At 43.2% G+C, this 21207-nt stretch overlaps 1 protein-coding gene across 1 annotated transcript; it reads left to right on the top strand.

Annotated features, from left to right (window-relative positions):
• Nucleotides 1–15064: 15064 nt before the first annotated feature.
• On the top strand, nt 15065–16653 carry LOC143420996 (extracellular tyrosine-protein kinase PKDCC-like). Its single transcript, XM_076889628.1, is given in 4 exon segments — nt 15065–15131; nt 15134–15277; nt 15280–15935; nt 16633–16653. Coding segments are annotated over 4 exon segments (888 nt in total).
• Nucleotides 16654–21207: the final 4554 nt, after the last annotated feature.

Below are 21207 nucleotides of genomic sequence, written 5' to 3'. Positions count from 1 at the left end.
GAGTACTGAGGGTTGTATACTGTATGTGTGAAAAAATATGTATGTTTATACCATACACAAGGTGTATCATAATTACAATTAAACATGATAATCACAGGGGGAAAATATATTGATTATTAAGATTATACACCTGCATTAGAATACAAACTAATCCACAATTCTTTTTAGAGGTATGTGAGAAGCTCTGTCGCTTTAGCTGATTACATCAGGGGTAAAGAAGTTCCCTCAGTGTCACCTGCTGCAGCTCCAGAGTTAATTTTTTTCTGTCTGTCTAAAGGACTGCAGTATTGCTCCTCTGAAGTGTGGATGGTGTTTTGGTTCCCACCGCTTGCCTGCAGCTACTAAGTCGGCCATCTCTGAAGTGTGAAAGCCAGTCTTTAAAAGCACAGGATTGGAATTTTCTTTGGAGTTTTCCAAAGACTGCCACAGACTACAGGATTATGATAGCTAAAGGGTTGTTTTGCTACACTCTGACATAATGAAACAAGCTAAACAGCCACAGGCAAGGCACAGCACTGTGGTAAATCGAGCCAACTCCCCGCATGAAAACAGCTTGTATTTTGAGGTAACACTGCTGCAAAATCTGTTCTAAACTAGATTTTATTTGCAAAAGTACATTCTTCTGTTTAGTTTCACACCATCAGTTATAATGTACCTGTCTTATCAACACAACTCTACAGCTCTACAGCCCTATTTAAAAAAAAAACAAAAACAAAAAAACGTGTAAAGTATAATTAAGCAGAATTCAGTGACCTGGACAGAAGTCATGTAAAAGCTTGGATATAAAAGCTGAAACTGATAAATCTTTTTTTCTTTTTCTTTTTTAATATACGAATCAATTTGGCATTATCTTAGTTAGTCGGAAAACCTTTGTAATGCAACTAAATCGCATGGCAGGATGCTGTAAACGGACCAAACGTCAGAAGTCAGGAGAACAACTGAGAAAATCCATCCACAATAGAAGGTTAGTATTTAGTATTTCGTATTTATTTATTTATTGTCATTGTCAAGAACAATGAAATTGCGTTTGGGGCTTCCATACAACCCAAAAAAAAGAAGAAAATAATAAATACCCCTTAAAACCCAAGTGTACATATTTAACCCAGTGTGACTCCAATGCAATAAGACAATCCTTAGCAATAATGTTCGTAGAAATTCAGACAAAGACCTGAGAAACATGACAAAATACAACAATGCAACCCATTCAATATTATTGTACTGTGAGATATGATATCAGATATGATAGTTATCTATTAAAGAAAGAGGGGGGGGGGGGGGGCAGGAGGGGGAAGAGAATAAAGATATGATGCACCAATGCAGACCAGTTCATTGCTATTAAGAAGTTGGATATGGTTATTGTCCGTGAGAGGGGGGCAGAGAGTTCAGGAGCCTCACAGCCTGTGGATACAGGCTGTTGGCCAGTCTGGATGTTCTGGCCTGTATAGACCTGTACCTTCTCCCTGAGGGCAGCAGATGGAAAAGGTGGCGCGCAGGGTGATGTTGGTCCCGCAGGATACTGTGCACCCTCCTCAGACAGCGAGTGGGGAAGATATTACTGATCTCTGGCAGACTTGTTCCAATAATTCTGCCAGCTTCTTTCACCACCTGCTGGAGTGCTTGCTGATCGGCCTTGGTGCAGCTGGGGAACCACACTAGAAATCCATACGTCAGAACGCTGCTGATGGCACAGTTGTAGAAGTTCAACATCAGAGATCTGGGAATGTGTGCGCTCCGCAGTCTCCTCAGGTAGTAGAGGCGCTGTTGGGCCTTCCGTACAACTGAGGTGATATGGTTGCCCCAGGACAGGTCCTCGGTCACAGTTACCCCCAAGAATTTAAAACTGCTCACCCTCTCCACCGCCTCACTGCCAATGAAGAGAGGCAGATGGTTGTTATGACCCCTCTTCCGGAAATCTACAATGATCTCCTTGGTCTTTTTGGTGTTTAAGACCAAGTTATTGTCGTGGCACCATGACTCTAGTTGTTGCACCTCTGTCCTATAGTTTGTCTCATCATTGTTGGATATAAGTCCGAGCACTGTAGTGTCATCTGCAAACTTAACAATGAGATTGGACGCGCAGGAGGAAATACAGTCATGGGTGAAGAGAGTGTATAGCAGAGGGCTCAGAACACACCCCTGAGGGGCACCGGTGTTGACCACAAGGGTGGAAGAGGTGTTCTTACCCACTCTGACACTCTGTCTACGGTTAGTGAGGAAGTCCACAATCCAGTTGCACAGAGAGGAGTTAAGTCCCAGTTGGTGGAGTTTGGGACGGAGTTTGTATGGCCGGATGGTATTAAAAGCCGAGCTGTAGTCTACAAAGAGGAGCCGTGCATAGGTGTTCCTGTGTTCCAAGTGCTTCAGTAATGTGTGCAGCACTGTGGCGATCGCATCCTCGGTTGACCGGTTCTCCCTGTATGCAAACTGGTGCGAGTCCAGGGATGGTGGAAAAGCAGCTCTGATGTGTTTAATGACCAGTCTCTCCAGGCATTTGGCGGGAATGGGGGTGAGTGCCACAGGTCTGAAATCGTTCAGACATGTGACATTTGACTGTTTTGGGATGGGAACGATGGTTGCTGCTTTGAAACAGGATGGTACCAGTGAACAGGACAACGAGGTGTTATATATAGAGGTGAAGACGTCCGCCAGGTCCGCAGCACAGTCTTTTAGCACCCGGCCCAGCACTCCATCCGGCCCGGCCGCCTTCCTGGTGTTAATGCTCCGGAACACACGCCTCAGCTCATGAGTGCTCAGGACCGGAGCAGGGTCGGTTGAGGGGAGAGGGGACAGGACAGGGTCGGTGTTCTCCCTGTCAAAACGGGCATAAAAGAGAATTAGATCCTCAGCCAGAGTAGAACTGTCGGCTGAGGGTGATGGTGTTCTTCTTTTGTAGTCCGTGATAGCCCTGATGCCCTCCCAGACCTGCCTTGGGTTTGTGTTGTTCTCAAACCTGGCCTCGATACGCCTCCTGTGCTGCTGCTTGGCAGTCTTGATGCCTCTTCTCAGGTTGGCCCTGGCAGCACTGTATGCCTCCTGGTCCCCGGATTTGAAAGCGTTGTTCCTTGTTCGAATAAGTTGTTGAACTCCGTGTGTCATCCAGGGTGGATTATTAGGGAACACACGGAATCGTTTCCAAGTTGTTACATTGTCCACACAGAAACAGATGTAGTCCAAGACAGTGGCGGTGTAACTGTCCAATGCAACACGATTGTCAGTGTCCTGCACCTTGAATACATCCCAGTCTGTGCAGTGGAAACAGTCCTGAAGCATCGGAATAGCGTCCTGCGGCCATGTTCTCACAGTTTTGGTTGTAATCCCAGTGCTCTTGATCTTTTGTGTGTATATTGGGTGTAGCAGAAGGGAGAGATGGTCTGACAGACCCAGGTGGGCTCTGTACGCATTCACCATGTTGGTGTACACCTGGTCCAACGTTCTATCTCCTCTGGTAGCACACTTCACATTACGGTGGAAATTGTGAAGTACAGATTTCAGGTCCGCGTGGTTAAAATCCCCAGCCGCAATAAAGACACTGTCCGGGTGTGCTACCAGGCTGTTATTGATGCTGCTGCTCAATTGTGCTAACGCTAGCTTAGCATTAGCATCTGGTGGAATGTAAACAGCGCAGATGTAAACGGCAGAAAATTCCCGAGGGAGATAGAATGGACGGCACTTTAACACCAACAGTTCTACCTCTGTACTGCACAGTTTTTCCGTTACCGTGACGTTCGTGCACCAAAGGTTGTTAATATAGATGCACAGCCCCCCGCCAGTCTTCTTACCCGAGTCCGCAGACCTGTCGGCTCGATAGGCGGTGCGGCCTGCTAGATCGATAGCCGCATCGGGAATGGCGCTGTCCAGCCAGGTTTCAGTGAAAATCATGCACGAACAGTTATTAAAAGTCCGTCGAGTGGCGATCTGCAGTCGTATTTCATTAATATACTGCAACAACATGGGAATAGATCAGCTGTGATAGAATACAGCATTAATGAATCAATGGTACGGAAGTGGAGGAAGCAAGAAGAATGAGTTGAATAAAGTTTGATTTATCTAACTGCTTTGTTTTGCTTTGTTTTGTGCCTTATAATCCCGTGCACCTTATGGTCCAAAAAATACGTATTTTAATTTTTTTATTTGGCACACTGTAGTTTAATGTTGCAAAGCACCTCTGTTAGATTTTGTATTGTTGATTGTCATTTATGCTTAGAAATATTTAACCATATATGCTTAGAGGTGTATAATCAATTGTGTAGTGATAGGACTGATCTTTAGCAGGCTGTAAAGGCTTGGTGTGTATTCCACACTAGAATGCACACCCACAGTCTAGGAACATCAGAGAGGTCCTATCTTCTCTTTGTTGATATATGGTATAGCAAACACGCGTATATCTCTTTAAGTATAAGAGCCTTTTGTTTAGATAGATCTGCTAGACGCCTGGCACCAGCTTTGGGGAGTCTTCACAGGGTCACATCTTGACCTCACACAAATCACACCACACACACAGACACACACAGGCAAGGTACTCTTTGTGTGTATGTAGACGTCATATGTTAATGAACCTATGCATATTCATGTAACCTCAATAAAAGAACAGTGTTACGGGAGAACGAACTAGAGCAACTGGGGTCAAGCGAAGGAACGGCGGTTGTCCGGTTCTCTCCCGTGCACGAGAAACATGAAGAACTTTGCCTACTCGTGTCTTGCTTTGCTGTGTAATTATATTGTCTTCAACGTTCCAGCGGATAGGTTCAAGCTACAAACCTATCAACCTCTTTTTAACTTTAGTGGATACACAGCAAATTCAAAAGTGTTAAATGTTTTGGTGTTAATAGTCTTCTTGCAAAAGTAGAGTTAATTTTACTCTAAGCAGAGTCACATTCTTTTAATGTAACTCTGAGGTGTAAAATGATAGTAGTTAAAATCGAGTGTTAAAAATGAGTGTTTCTCTGTCAAATCTGGAGGTGTTACAATGGAAACATTAACTCTTGACCTCTTAACTCTGAACTCCTAGAGGGGCTATGACACCAACAGAGTAAATTCACAGACTCCGCCCCCAGCACGGCTCCAATCGAAGCTGAAGTGAAGCCGTTTCAGAACATTTTGCTCTACATATTTGAGTTGTTTGCCATGCTTGGTAAGTCATTTTTTCAAAGATTGTTTCAATTATTTCTATTAGCTTTTACTTCTGTGGCTCTTTGGAGTTGAGACAAAGCTGTGTGAAAGGCATTAGCCATGTTGCTCGCTGATAGCATAATATTCTGTTTTAGCTAGCTGAAAGGTATTGTTTGCGGGCAAATACCACAGCCTTGGGAAAAAAAGGCTTGCATGTGAATTTTCAGTCAAACTTTTGGTCAAATACTCCTAAAACAATGTTTAGAATGTGAAATGTTGGTATAATGGTGCTGCTTGAAGCCTGAAAACGATCGCCCATAAAAAAACAAAAAAACAAAAACAAGAGCAAACAGCAGTAGCTGACGTCCTGACTAGGTTCTTACGTTAGCATTTAGATCCCTCCAGAGTTTTGTGCACACGGTTTAGGTAAAAATTAAAAAGGTTGAGGTTTTACATTTAGTTCAGTATTACCTGTTGCCTGTGTCTTTGTCTTTTGGGAAAATACTTTACACAAGTAATGGCTCAAAGAGGATTCCTTTTTTTTTTTTTTTTTTTACTGTGCTGCAATTGTTTACTGGATTATTTGTGCCATTAATTAGTGTCAACTAATTCTTATTCGATCTCCACACAGGATATGCTTGTGAAGATGGAATATGGGGGAGAGCAGAAGTGCGTTGAAGTTCCACAAAGGGATGAATGAAGGACATGCATATTGTATTGAAGAAATAAGTGATGAGAATGCTGTTATTTGCATTTACCAGCTCACCTATGTCAGACCTTTTGATAAACAAAATTCTAATGAAAGTGAGAACATGTATACTGTTACATCTTTCAGAAAATGTTTTGAAATTGTGGTGCACAGTTCAGAATAAATGTTTTTCAAAAACCATTGCATCTTTTTAGTAAATGTTTATTTCCAAAAGAAATTTCTAGAAGTTCAGAACAGTAAAATTCCCGCTTTTTAGAATGAATTAGAAGATAACTCTTACGTAGTTAAACTAAAATACTCTTTGAGAGTTAATATATAAACTCTTTAACATTTAACACCAAGTGTTAAATTATCAACTCCAGACAGATTTGGTGTTTAACACTAAATCAGAGTTAACGTACCAACTCTCCAAAAAGAGTTAAATTAACACTCTCTGGTGTGGACCCATGTAGACACTTTAATAGTGTTGAAATCAAATCCGACAGTGTTAATTTGGACATGCTGGATTTGCTGTGTATTATACATGGTTATTATGGGCAGAAATCTGTGCCATCAGAAACTGAATTTGAATAAGTTAAATTTGAATTTGAATTGCTCAGATTGAATCTGAATTGTAACTTGAATAAATGCTTTTGAAAACTGAATTTGAATTAGTCTAATTTGAAATTGCATTTATGGTTTGAAAATGATCATCACTAAAGTGAAATTGCATTTTATATTTTGAAAATGAATAGATTTGCTTTGAAACTGCATTTTATCCTTTAAAAATTCAGCTCTCGAATAATTTCAGTTTCACTTCTCACCATTCAGTTTCAGTTCTACAATTCAATTTCAGTTCCAAAATTCAGTTTTTTGGAACTTACATCCGGTTCCGGTTCAAGCGCAGATTAATATAACTACGTTTTACTAGCGGACCGAAAGTGTTACTGACGGGAATCTACAGCGTCTTGAGCTGAATTACGACTTCAGAAGTCATTCGTCATGTCGAATGACCAGCGGATAAACTCTCAGGTTGGTAATAAATGTACTACATGTATAAGAACAAGTGTCATGTTAACAAATGATAGCCGTAAGGTAACTTTTATGCTTATTGCAGCTGCTAGCTAAAAACGCTAATTTAGCGTAGTTTGCCCTGAATTCAGCTTTGACAAACAAATATGATCGACTGTTTCTAGTAGAATTCCAAAGTTGTCATCTTGTACCCTCTCAGAGTACCCCTTTGTATGCTTGCAGAGACCCCTACAGTAGGGAAACATGCAAAACGGTGCCCAAACCTTTGTATTTTAGCTTTATTTATGCCTTACACAGCATCCAACTCTTTAGCTAACTTAATAACTTTAGCTAACATGAATAGTTAGTCTAATTCATTAGTGCAGCATCAACTCTAGATCTTTTATCTGCTTAATTTGTTACTGAAAAACAAAGACCTGGTTATGAAACTGCTTGACAGTCAGTTGTCCAAATACTTTTGAGCCTCTGAAACTGCCAGACAGTGTATAAAAATTATAAAAATAGCTACAATTCTTAAACAGTTAATGCCTTTTGTTTTGTTAAAACAATTTGATAAAATCTTAAATTATGGTCCTTCAATCACATGTTTTATTTGTGGTGTATACAGGCAAAATTATATAAAAAAATGTTTTTGTTCAAACCCTCAATGGACTATGTTTAATTTATCATAAGCATAAAACATAAAGCCACTGGGACTTAGAAATTATTATCTTACAAACAGATCATATGGCCTAGCAGTATTGAGTCAAGTATAACTGGCAGTGAGTAAAACTCTGCAGTTAATAGTGAGACTTCCCATAACATTATTTTAGTGGTAATATTTGAAAGTTATTTTGTCCACCACTTCCCCTGCCAGTGGCGGACTCCCTCAGACATCGGTGCATTGGTGGTTCTTTGTGTCTGGGGATGGGCGTCCAGGTACACACCGGCTCACTCCTTGGCGGCCGCTTATCGGGGCCTGGAGCCTGGGGCTCGCTCGGGCCACTGTGGGTGGTCGGTGGTCGGGACCGGTGGGGTCCCCCCAGCCTCTCGGCCTGGGGCTCGGTCACTCAGGCACAGCTGGCTGCCGGCGGAGCTCACGGGCGCGTCACTGCAACTCCCCCTGGCTTCTGCTCCGCGGCTGCTGAGTGAGCCCTCGTCTGGGACTCTCCTCAGCTCTTTCTGGGACAGTGCGGCTGCCCCTCTGTTAGTCTTCCTTGGTCTCTTGTGTTCTGAGGGCCTCTGGATGTCTGGAGTATTGATCTCCTCCATACCTGCTTCATGCCCTGGAGGACGGGGCTGTGGCCCCCCCACACCCTCTAGCAGATCATTACATGAAGGAACCTTTTTTTTTTTTTTTTTTTTTTTTTTTTTCTTCTTAAATGACATCAGAAACAGCAGTATGCGACATTACGTGATGGCAGAGCTTCAGTTCATCCTTTGTCATTTTTTTTTTTTTTTTTTTTTTTTTTTTTAATAAATAGGACAGGGGGAATGAATGAGAGAGAGAGGGGGAGAGAAAGAAAGAAAACCAAAGGGGAGAAGAGACGGTGAGAAGGGGGGGGGAAAGAGAGAGAAAAAAAAAAAAAAGAACTCCTGGGTCACCTGTATGGAGAGGAAAAAAAGAAACAAAAAAAAACAAACAAACAAAAACAAACAGAGGAGACAGCAAACAACAAAGAGCAACATAATAATAGAGAAAACAAAGCACCATCACAATAAACTAGCTAGTCATAGATATCAGTATTTACTAAGTAATAAACGATATTGTGCAGCACGCAAGATAGACAGCGCACAGTGTGCTTTGAGGCAGCAGCCAAGAAAGCTTTAGTCCGCGTCTGTGAATACCCATGTGTGCATACCTGTGTGGATCAGCATGCTTGCATTCCAAAGGTTTCTCCATGTAATGATCTGCTAGGGAGTGTGGGGGGGCCACAGCCCCGTCCTCCAGGGTGTGAAGCGGGTATGGAGGAGATCAACATGAAGGAACCTTTTAAAAAAACAAGCGCGTCCATGCTCACAGGTGTACACACGGGTGCTCACACACACAAACTACACCTTTTTTGGCTCCTACCTCAAAGCACACTGTGTGCTGTTGATCTTATGTGCTGCACAATAATGTTTAATATTTAGTATTTACTGTCATATTCCCATATATCATTGTGATGTTGTTTATTCTATTACTCTTGTTCTCTTCTGCTTGTTTTCTTTTTTCTTTCTCAACAGGTGATCCAGGTGATCGATATATGCTTTTTCTTTTTCTTTTGTTTTTCCTGCCCATTCTGTTGGTTTTTGTCTTTTGCCCTTCTCCCCCATCCCTCTTCTCAGCTGTTTCTCTTTCCCTCTTTCTTTCTCCCCTTCTTTCCCCCAGTCAAGTCTGTCCCGTATTCAGCAAGTGAAAATAAAATAAACAATAAAAGGTGAATCAAATGGACCATTATGGCAAAGCTGGGATGGTCAATTTGGTAAAGTAAATCCGTTGGGCATCTTTCTTTGCCTTTAGACAAAGAGCCAAACGGGACAGGGAAAAAAAAAAAGAAAAAAAAAAAGAAAGTTATTTTGTCAAATTTTAGCATGTTTCTTTTCAGTTTGATCTGCCATTACAATCAAACAAAGATGTATAAAGAAGGGATTGTTGGGAATACACTTAGACATCATATTTTTAGGAAGAAGTTCTCCTTCTATTCTGAACAGCACATTAACAACTCTGTGCCTAATGGATGTATGCTGCCTCCCCATGCCGTTAGTTTGCTTAAGAAGCAAATGGCTGTTTTCTCACAAAGGAAATTTCCTGTAGAAGATCTGTTGAGGGAGCTGGAGTTGCAAGTCACCAAGGGGCAGCCAAGAAAATTAAAGAATTTAGAGAGTTCCTGTAAAGAGCAGTGAGCCAAAGTCCCTCCTGAGATGCAAACCTGGTGACCAACATCTCACTGGTGTGCTTGTCAGCAAGGGTTTCTCCATCAATTAATAATAATACTTAAATACTTATTTTACCCGGTGACATGCAAATGAATGTGAATGAATGATTAAATACATTTTTTTTATGGATTTGTGGTTGATATTCAGTCTCTCTACATCAGATAAAGCTACCATAAAATTCGAGATTGTTCATTTCTTTGTAAATTCAGCAGAGGCTCAAATTATTATTTCACTCACTATACAAATAAACTTAGCACAAAAAGTAAGGAAATCTTCGTTTGGTCAGTTATTTATTTTTTTAACAATGCTTCTTCCTAATAAAACTTGTCCTGCTGGAGAGCATTTTGATTTCCCTTTTCATGTGTAAATGGTGCTATATTTGATATAAATAAAAATGTATTTGTGGGTTAAGCAGCAGAGTTCAGGATGTGAGTGGTACCGCCTTATTTGGCCATCGTTTCTGGTAAATCAACGGTGACAAGGAGTACCTGCAAGCATAGACCCTGCTCCAAGCCTGCAAGGTTTGACCGTTTTGGATATGGCCCTATCTATATGGCAACTGGTGTTTAACAAAATCGACTTGCAACATTTTTGTAGTGAGCCCCATGCCTAGGGACAGGTTCCACATCATGGGGGATGTCCAAGAAAGTGAAGGAGAAGACCCCACAAGAAGACCATTCACTCAACCTCTCAGTACTTTTGCAGGACAATATGGCACATGGCTCTCTACCCAAACAATCCAGAACAGACTGCACACAGCAATCTCCAGTCTCATAAGGCTAGAGATTGCCGTCAAAGCCTATGAGACTGGCCTTCTCTTTCAGACCCGTTTGCACAGGTGTCTGCAACATGTGCACTAGAACCTGAACGTTTGGAGGGACGTCATGTTCAGTGATGAGTCTATATTCTGTGTACAACAGGTGGATTGTAGGGTCAAAGTGTGGAGAAGATACCATAAAGTAACAGCTTTTGATGATGATAGTATAGGGCAGCATGTCCCTTGCTGGAAAAATAAGGCTTGTCATCACTGGAAGCCTGACCTCAACCCAGCAGAACACTTGTGGGATCAGCTTGTGTGTGCTGTTTGTGCCAGAGTTCTTCCACATGCTACTGAAGCTCCTGTTTGTTAAATGAAAGAACTGATGACTTGCCAAAATGTCTTGGTTTTTACAGATTTCAATAATCCAGTGCAATAAGCGACACCAAACAAGAGTCAAAAACAACATACGCTTTTTGGCACTGTCAGAGTTTTTTTAATGGTGGGATGGTTGAGTATGTGGGTTAATGAAATACTCAATTTTACTGCTCAACTCATAAATACATCTCCCTTAAAAATGGAGCAAATAAATAGGCTTTCCAGTGATATAAGATTTAAAGCCAAGAAATGTTACAACAAAGAAATAATTCACTAAAGTCCTTTTTCTGATTATTATATATATATTTGTGAGTGTCCTGCTTTTGTTCCTACTACTAGTTTTCTAGTTATTGGTGCTTTCAATTTTAAGTCAGTGGGTGCCTGTTAAACTGACTTGTTCCATTAACCAAACTCTGGTGAAATATCAGATAGACACAGAGCAGTGTGGGAAAATTCTCATAGACATCATATACTTGAACAGATTAAAAAACAAATTAAATCAGAATCAGAATTAGCATACTTTATTTTTCCCTAAGGAAATTAAATGGGTTACAGTTGCTCCAGTACAGTAACAGAAACAGACTAGACTATTTAACAATACAATATATTACAGGTTTAAGAAATAGCACATTATATACAAATCACTGAATAATAAATATCAAGGATTGACAGAGGTGAAACTGTAACAGGCTGCATGCTGGTTGATGCATGTGCACTGGAAGTGTGAGTGGAAATGACATTTGGGCGTCTGTTAGTATAGCATGCTCAAGTCTGTGCATTAAACACTGAAGTCCATTAGTAATGGCTTATATGAATAGAAGTCCTGCTGTACATGCTTATAGCAATACTTTAAAAAAATAACAGCGTCAGCTTTGATCTGCAGTTGCTAAGGGAGTCCAAGTCTGCTCCTGTTAACCAAGAAAATGCACCCAGAGAGGATGTTGCTTATTCATGTGCCTCAACAATAAGTCTGAATAATAAGAGCGCGCCTCTCCCCTGTCTCCACAGCAGACCTGTCACTCCTGCTTCACTGGGCTCATTTATATGTGAGAATGTGTATTTGCATGGCTGTGGTATCTGTTCCTGAGTCAGACCTTTAGTACAAACAAGGAACGAAATAAATGGGGTTAGAACAAGCTGTGGATGCACACACACTAAGGTAGAAGAGCAAGCTGGAATCAATAGCCTAATACATGAAAAGCCACTGACTCTGTTGCTGATGCAGAAAGGGAGACGTAACAGAGATTATCTTGGCTTGATAATGACAACACGATCTTACTAAAATCAATGGAGCATATGACACTGCTGCAGCTTAACTAGGCGGAAATGTGCTTTGCACTTACCAAAGCTCATTTTGAATCAATACACATTATAAGTCTCTCTCTAACCGGAGGTCTGGCAACAGTTTTTGATTATACAAATCTGCAATAAAGGGTCAAAACAGATGGGAGAAAGAAAAACAGGAGCTGGAAGATGAGTTCCTCACTACTCAATTCAGCCGGTCACGTCAATTAAGATGTGAACTTGTACAATTCCAGCAGTTCACATTCAAAGTCCCCTTTTCCACGGCTTTGAAGTTTTTCTAAGCCACTCAAATAGTTCCATTCGCAGAATGTGGAAGCTAAAGGAAGCTTTGATTTTTGGAGTCGGCTTTGCCTGTCACTTTGTGTTACATGCTGGCTGATCTTAAGGCTAAAATGGAGCGACATTACCATGCTGTCAGCCTTTTCTCACCACTCAGTTTCAGTCACTGATTTACCCATTATTGACTGCTACACAACTCAAGTGATTGGCAAACACTGTAGAGGATGGTATTGCACAGGGAAATTAGACTTTGTGCTGCTTATGCATTATTGTTTGATGTTATGTTTTTTTTTGGACAGCCACTAGTTCTAAATGTAATTTTTAGTTTTAATGACATGCAGGAATTCAAAAGCATAGGGACGTATTTCACAAAGTTAGATTAGCTCTTCTTAGGAGCTAGAAAATACAAATGTGGGTAAGAATCAAAGGAGGCCTACACCAATTTATTTGTTGGGCACTGGAGAGTACTACTGCATAGGTGAAAAATTTCCCCTTTACTTCTTAAAAACCAGCTGGCTATTAGCAGCATCTAGGAATAGGCTTACACAAATCAGTCCAGCTGTGATCATTCAATGTATGCAATGAAAACTGAAGGAATTTCAATTACAGCAAAATTTAGTGTCACAAAGTATTCAACCAAATTGAACTTGAAAATTGAATGATTTTGATGAAATCATGAACTATTAGACATTGGTGTGATGTTATTAAGATCATCCTTGATTAGAAATTAACATTATTGTCAAATGCAGTATTCTGAATACTTTGGATTACTTAATATATTGTCATCCATTTTACAACTACATGAATGTACTATTGCTGTGTAATTTATTACTATTACTGAAAGCTACTCGCCATACAAATACCAACTAGATTTTTAAATCTTAAAAAGAACCCCAGTTATTAAGACATGTTAAGACAAATATGCCAGATGTTTTCCTTTTAAGCACATTTTATATAAAACCGATTTACTAGTAGTTATTTACCTAGCACTGCACTCTGCGTAGTAACATCATACGGTTGCACCGCATCATGTTTACAGTAAGCAGCACATGTCGATGGCTTCTGTTCAACCTTTCCAGTTTGAACCAGAGCAAACCGAGAAAGAGGATGAAAATAGTCATCCAGTACTTAGTTTAGATGAAGATGAAAACAATTGTGGGCTTCAGATCCTGGCTTTAACCAAAGCTTGCATCTCTGGACTGTGTCATCAAGGGGGTTATGGGCACATTGGTGATAATATTTGTAGATAAAGTCTGCTACTGTTATTGTTTACCATCATCCAGGAAATTGTCTAGCATCTCTTTGTCTTTGCATTTCTTAGCGTGGTGGCACGGTCACCTTATGGGGAAAAATTGTCGAGACTGCATTTGGTTTCAGTCTTCGCTTATAACCAGATGCACATGTGACCTCTTTTAGCAACTGTGGTCGACTAAATGCCTTGAACGCATCAGGGCTAAAATGACGAGCCTTGGGTCTTGTGGGAGTTGTACTCTACCGCAAGCATCCTCCCATTGCTTTCTTCTTTTTTTCTCATGAGGAAAGCTGTGCAGACTTACATCTGTTCCTTTGTTGCCTTTCAACAGGAAATTACAACAAAAAGCTGCATAATGCGGCATGGCAGTTCCTCTCCTGCAATAACAGGTTAGCAGAATGAAAGCGCCTATACTGCCGACAACCTATATATGTCATCGTCCCAGAATGCACGGAGTGCGCAAAAACATGACCGCTCTCACGGCCCCAAAATAGTTTCAAACAACAAAGATTTAATGAATAACAAAAACACTGTAGTTATTCTCAAGTATGTTTTTATGTAGTGGAGATAATTTGTAATATATTTAGAGTAACTTGTCATAATAGTCGGGGTTCCTGTTAATATAAAATGAGTAACAGTAGGGTGGACATTAGGTAAGGCTGCACTTTTTTGCAGTGATCTCGTATGGAAAACTATTTCTGTAGCAGTAATATGTTTTCTTTTTGTCTGTTAATAATCATGTGGATGATTATTGATTATTTGCAGCTACTAGGTTGTTAATGCTATCCATCATGTCTAAAAATAGCATGTTAATACGTGGAGATCCCGAAGGCTGCTCTAAAAATGATCAGATTATATTTTAAATATTTGTTCAATTCAAATTAGTTTCAATTATCTTTTTTTTCTTGAAGAAATGTACTACATCATGTATAATTTTTTTTAATCCATCCATCCATTCGCTTCCGCTTCTCAGGGTCGCGGGGGGCGCTGGAGCCTATCCCAGCTGTCATAGGGCGAGAGGCAGGGTACACCCTGGACAGGTCGCCAGTCTGTCGCAGGGCCAACACACAGGGACAGACAACCATTCGCGCTCATATTCACTCGCACATTCACACCTAATGGCAATTTGGATTTTCCAATTAACCTATCCCCACAAGCTGCATGTCTTTGGACAGTGGGAGGAAAGCGGAGTACCCGGAGGGAACCCACACAAACACGGGGAGAACATGCAAACTCCACACAGAAAGACCCTGGCCTGATGTTGGAATTGAACTCAGGACCTTCTTGCTGTGCGGCAACAGTGCTAACCACCGTGCCACCATGTTGCCTTAATTTAAAACTTGTTTCATTCAAGCTGAGCAAAGAAATGGTCCTTCTCCAAAGACTCCAGCATCTGAACATCATTAAGCTGAAGGAGGAAGAGAAGGAGAGGCCGAAAGAGTCACAGTCAATCTGGAGCAGGGGAACCCTCTCCAGATGATCCAGCTGCCCCAGAGCCCCTGGGTGGACAGATTCAGAGTGTGTCTGGACCTGGTCCGGCTCCTCCACTTCCTTTCTCAGTCGCCTCTGGGCTCCGTGGCCCTTTGGACTTCCAGCCTCGGCAGTTTGTCACAGTGTCCGGCTCGCTGAAGCTCACGGACCTGGATGATGCCAGCGCGGAGGAGACCACCTGTCACACAGACGCAGACTGTACTCTCCAGTTTCCACACAGAAACTTTACTCTGCCCTGCTCAGCTTGGGGTGTGTGTGAGGGGCTAAACGAGAAGAGGAACATTTACAACGCCTACAGGTATTTTTTCACCTACCTGCTGCCTCACCAGGCCCCGCCCGGCCTCACACACCTGGTAGACCGCATCATGAACGCCACAGGGGAGCTGAAAGCTGACATCAATCAGACACTGGAGGCCTTTGAACACATCCTCCACCTCTATAAGTCTGACCTACACCTGGAGAACCTGTCTCCATCAATAATCAGAGATCACACTGTGATGCGAGGGATGGGCACTTCTGGGAACGTGGAGTACCGCTGCTGGCCATCCTACAGCCAGCAGAGCTGCGTGCTGTCAGTCCACAGTGCCCGAGAGGCAGCGTGCATCTGTAACTCCCACTCTTAGTGCAACAGCTTCACTCTGACGGGGCAGAAGACTTGGACGGGCCGCCACCTAGCCTCTTTCAGGAGTGGCTTCAGTCACCTGGTGCCTGATGGGACATCAGAAGTTTATGTAAAGAAGACAAAAGTGGGGGAAAGGCAGACAAGAGGGAGCGAGCGAGCATGTGGGAGTACAAGGGAGAGAGGAGACATGACAAACTGGGGGGAACATAGAATGAAACATGAGGACGGAAACAATACACAAGCACTCATACAACATATATAAACACACACACACACACACACACACACACACACACACACACACACACACACACACACACATAAACACAGAGTAAAACGACACATGAGGTAATCTACTAATCAAGAAGGTAAACAGAACATCCTCGTTGATACAGAATAAACTCAAGACTAACAAAGTGAACTTAAACATAAACAATAATACAAAATGACATCAAAATACAAGAAAATTCAAAACACTGGGTCTAATTACCCAGGACCATGACATATCAAGGCTAGGTGTAGCTCAGCGCCCAGATTACATCCTTTGTTGTACTATTACATAAAGATCTGGTGGGAAGCTTTTAGAACATTATTTGAATCATTAGGTAGAAAAAACAGCACGCTTTGCCAGCCTATCGATAAAAATCATGTGCATGATAAGAGATAAAAGGCAGTCTTGATTTCTTCCGTGATATTAACACTTTGCTCTTAATTATGGTGATTTGAGATGACTAGTGGAAATAATTGGGTGGATGAAAATTTCTTAATCAGCTTACCTCTGGACATAATTCACTTCTCTTTTTTTGTCCTCTCCTCTCCAGCAACTTTTGCAGTCAGAATAATCTGAGTGCACTGTTGTGAGAAACATGTTTTACTTTTCCAAGATCAGCTGTATAAATTCACTACAGGCTCCTCTTGTTCAGGATTTATCTGTTTATTTCTTCATTTCTATTAGTGTTATTTCAGTTAATACATTGTCATATATAATGTCTAAGGCAGGACAGGCAGAAATACATACATAAATACTAGGGGTGCAACAATACACAAAATTCACGGTTCGGTTTGGTTCGATACTTTGGTATCACGGTTCAATATTTTTTCGATACAAAAAAATGTTCATGCTTTTTTAATTTGTCATTTATTAAAATTATAAATATATATTTTAACTCAAACGTACAGTTTTTGAATTTAATGTTGCTGAAACAACAAAGGGATAAAATAATAAATCTATCTGATTGAGAAATCACTCATCTTTGGAAAATGGTAAATGGCCTGTATTTACAGTATATAGCGCTTCTAATAGTCCCTAAGGACCCCAAAACACTTTGCATATCCAGTCATCCACCCATTGGTGATGGCAAGCTACATTATAGCCACAGCCACCCTGGGGCGCACTGACAGAGGCGAGGCTGCCGGACACTGACGCCACCGGGCCCTCTGACCACCACCAGTAGGCAAAGGGTAAAGTGTCTTGCCCAAGGACACAACGACCGAGACTGTCCAAGCTGGGGCTTGAACCGGCAACCTTCCGATTACAGGGCGAACTCCTAACTCTTGAGCCACGATCACCCCGGAAAACAGAGTTTATTACAGAGAAATGGCTCTTTCTAAATTAAAAGCTATACTATACGCTTCTTCTGGGCTATATTCTCAGCAGCATATTAAACATATCAGGTCCCCATAAGGAGAATCATGTGCTAACGGCTGTCTAAACGACTCGGGTAAAGTTTGTAGCATGCGTGCTTGTTGCTTTTGCCTGCTTCCACTTGTCTTTGCACTAGGATGATGTCAGTGTACATGTGCAGTCATATTCGTTGTGTTCCCACTAGTGCTGTCAGCGTTAATCTCATTGAAATGACATTAACGCCACAACACGGCAAATCTCTGTTAACGAGATAATGTCATGGTCCCTGTGCCTGCTCGGCTGGCCCTGTGTGGCTACATGTTATGTTTTGTCTTTTCTCTCTCTCCTCTCTCTCTGCTCGCTACCTGGGCGGAGCTCATTGTGAGCTCCCGGCCTCCACCACCTGTAGGCAATCACCTGTGGCTCCTCACCTTGTTTGCTCCCGCTACTTAAGGCAGTGACTGAGAGCACCTCGCCGCTGGACTATTGAATAACGCTCGTCAGTGCTACTTTAGCCTCAGCCAGTTTTGAGCTCTGTCCGTGAAAGTTCCGTGCTAACCCTTGTTCTCTGTATGCAGATTTCTCGTGTTTGGTTTGGAGACTCTGGACGCTTTTCCCGACCCCGCTCTGCACCCCTGGGAACCCTGGCCCCCTTCTCCTTCACCTGTATATAGTGCACCTGGAGTGTGTAAATAAACCTGTTTTTCTGAGATTTCAGTCTGCGCCGAGTCCTCCCTGCTCCTCCGTGACAGAATAGTCCAGCCAACCATGGACTCAGCGGACTCTGCTTCCTCGGCCCCGGCCCCGATTACCTTGGAGGAGCTACTACACCGGCACGAGCAGATGTTAGTCCGGCTCAGTGGAGAGGTGGCCGCCTTGGCTCTGGCCGTCGCCCAACGAACACCACTAGAGGCGAGCCCCCCCGAGACGAGCCCCCCGGAGCGCCCAGCCTCTGCCTCATCTCCTCAGGTAACATCAGGCTTTGCTGCAAGCGCTGCTGCACCACCTCTCTCCTCTGTGTCTTTGGATAAGCTGTTGCCCACACCTGAGGCATTCACGGGGGAGCTGGGGAAGTGCGCGGGGTTTTTGATGCAGTGCGCTATGCATTTTCGCCAATTGCCACATGTCTTTTCTAGCGATGAGGTCAAGATCGCCTATTTCGTTCAGCTGTTACGTGACCGTGCTTTGACCTGGGCGCAGGCTCAACTTCAAGCAAACCCTGTAATTACGTATGCTGACTTCCTTTCCAAGTTTAAGGCTGTGTTTGATAAGGGCTCCAGCACAGAAGCTGCCGGTCACCGCTTACTCAACCTTAAACAAGGTAAGCGCAGCATGGCTGATTATTCTGTTGATTTTTGGACCCTGGCAGCGCAAACAAAGTGGGGGCAGGAGGCATTAAGGACCACGTTACTAAATAACATCAGCGACGACCTAAAGGACGAATTAATGATGCGTGAACTCCCTCAATCTCTGGAGGCTGTTATGTCGCTGTGTATTCAGGTGGATGATCGGCTGCGTGCGCGCCGGAGCGTGCGGAGGCACGCACCGTCGGAGCCACGGGCAACAAGAGACCCTTCCCCCGAGTCACGAGGAGCCCGTGAGTACAGCGGGGGCGAGGAAGGAGAGCAGCCGATGCAGATAGGTCGCTCCCGCCTTTCACCCGCGGAACGTCAGCGTCGGTTCTCCGCTGGTGAGTGCCTGTATTGCGGCCGTAAGGGTCACTTTATCTCCACCTGCCCGGCTCTGGCAAAAGAGCGCGCCCACCAGTAATGGAGAGGGTACTGGTGGGCGACCTGTATGGTAAACACTCCCATCCACGTTTAACATTGCCCGCAAAGCTCACGATACAGACAGCGATTCACCCTCTTTCTGCATTAATAGACTCTGGTGCTGAGCAGAGCTTCATTGATATCTCACTAGCCACAAAGCTGAACGTTGCTACCACAGCTTTGCCTAATCCTGTCACGGTTTGCGGGGCAAGCCGTGTGGATTTGTAGTAGGACCAAAAGGACGGCAGTTCTGGTGCAGGTGGGTGTTTATTTATGATAGTGGGTCAATACAAACAGCAAGGGTGGCAAAACATGAAACTAGAAACCTAAACTGGGTAAACTAATAAGACAAACCAGAAACGAAGATGCAGGGAGGTCCGGGGAAATACATACGGGGAGACGCAGGGAGACCGAGGGGAAACAATACAGACGAACCAGCAATTACTATGACAGAAGACACAACTTAAATACACTCAGAGAACACAGGGAGATTACATACAGGTGGGAACACAGCTGGGAGTGATCACGTGACGAGAGTAGGGAGACAAACTGAAACACTCACATAAGACGCAGACCTTCACAATAAAACAGGAAACACATACACGCAATGACATAACACACCAACTTAACACAGACTGGGGGACACAGAACATAGGAACATGAACCATGAAACAGAAGAGTAAAAACACCCAAGGTAACCAAAACCACAGAATACTAATAAACTAAACAAACACGGAGTCGCAGACTCCGGATCATGACAAATCCGCTCCGTGTGTCTGCCTTATCAGGCCAACGTTTGCCAGACATCACTCATATTACTGAACCCTTGTCTCTCACACTCTCCGGTAACCATACTGAAAGGATTAGCTTCTTCGTGTTCAAGACACCGTTTGCACCACTTGTGTTAGGTTACCCTTGGTTGGTGCAACATAACCCCCAGATAGACTGGAAGAAAGAGCGTGTTACGGGGTGGAGTGTGGAATGCCACATGAACTGTCTTAAAACTGCCACCCCCCCAGGTCACTCAGCTAACCACAGTTGAGCCCACAGAGGAGTGCGATTTGTCCGCTGTTCCCTTTGTCTATCACGACCTGGCAGCAGTATTCAGCAAGGACAAAGCAAAAATGCTCCCCCCCCACAGGCCCTACGACTGTGCCATTGACCTCCTCCCGGGGGCGCCGCTTCCCTCTGGCCGCTTGTATAGTCTCACCCAACCTGAGAGAGAGACAATGGAGAAATACATCACCGACTCGCTGGCCGCGGGCATTATGTGGTCCTCTTCTTCTCCTGTGGGTGCGGGGTTTTTTTTTCGTCAGCAAGAAAGACAAAACCCTCCGGCCGTGTATAGACTATCGTGGCCTCAACAGAATCACGATCAAAAACAAATACCCGCTGCCCCTTCTCTCCTCTGCCTTTGAACTACTTCAAGGGGCTACAGTGTTCACCAAACTCGATCTGAGAAACGCTTACCACCTAGTGAGGATTCGAAAGGGAGACGAGTGGAAGACGGCATTCAATACACATCTTGGTCATTTTGAGTATTTGGTAATGCCCTTCGGTCTGACGAACGCCCCTGCTGTTCCAAGCGCTAGTCAATGATGTCCTCAGGGATTTTATTAACCGCTGTGCTTTTGTCTACCTTGATGACATTCTTGTTTTTTCAAAGACTGTGAAGGAGCACGAAGTCCATGTGAGACAGATTCTCCAGCGCCTGTTGGAGAACAGACTCTTTGTGAAGGCGGAGAAATGTGACTTCCACGTAGACTCAGTGGCGTTCTTGGGGTACATCATCGCTCAAGGTAATCTGAAGCCTGACCCGGCAAAGGTCCAAACAGTCCTAGACTGGCCCAAGCCCCCAAATCGCCTGCAGCTCCAGCGTTTTTTGGGCTTTGCCAATTTCTACAGGCGCTTCATTAAAGATTATAGTAAGATCGCATTGCCTCTCACAAGACTTACTTCCCCGAAGGTGTCGTTTCAGTGGGACCCGCCAGCCCAGGAGGCGT

Source organism: Maylandia zebra, linkage group LG11, assembly GCF_041146795.1.
Source record: "Maylandia zebra isolate NMK-2024a linkage group LG11, Mzebra_GT3a, whole genome shotgun sequence".
NCBI classification, from domain to species: Eukaryota; Metazoa; Chordata; class Actinopteri; order Cichliformes; family Cichlidae; genus Maylandia; species Maylandia zebra.
Note: the sequence above shows the minus strand (reverse complement) of the source record. Positions and strands in the feature narration are given on the sequence as shown.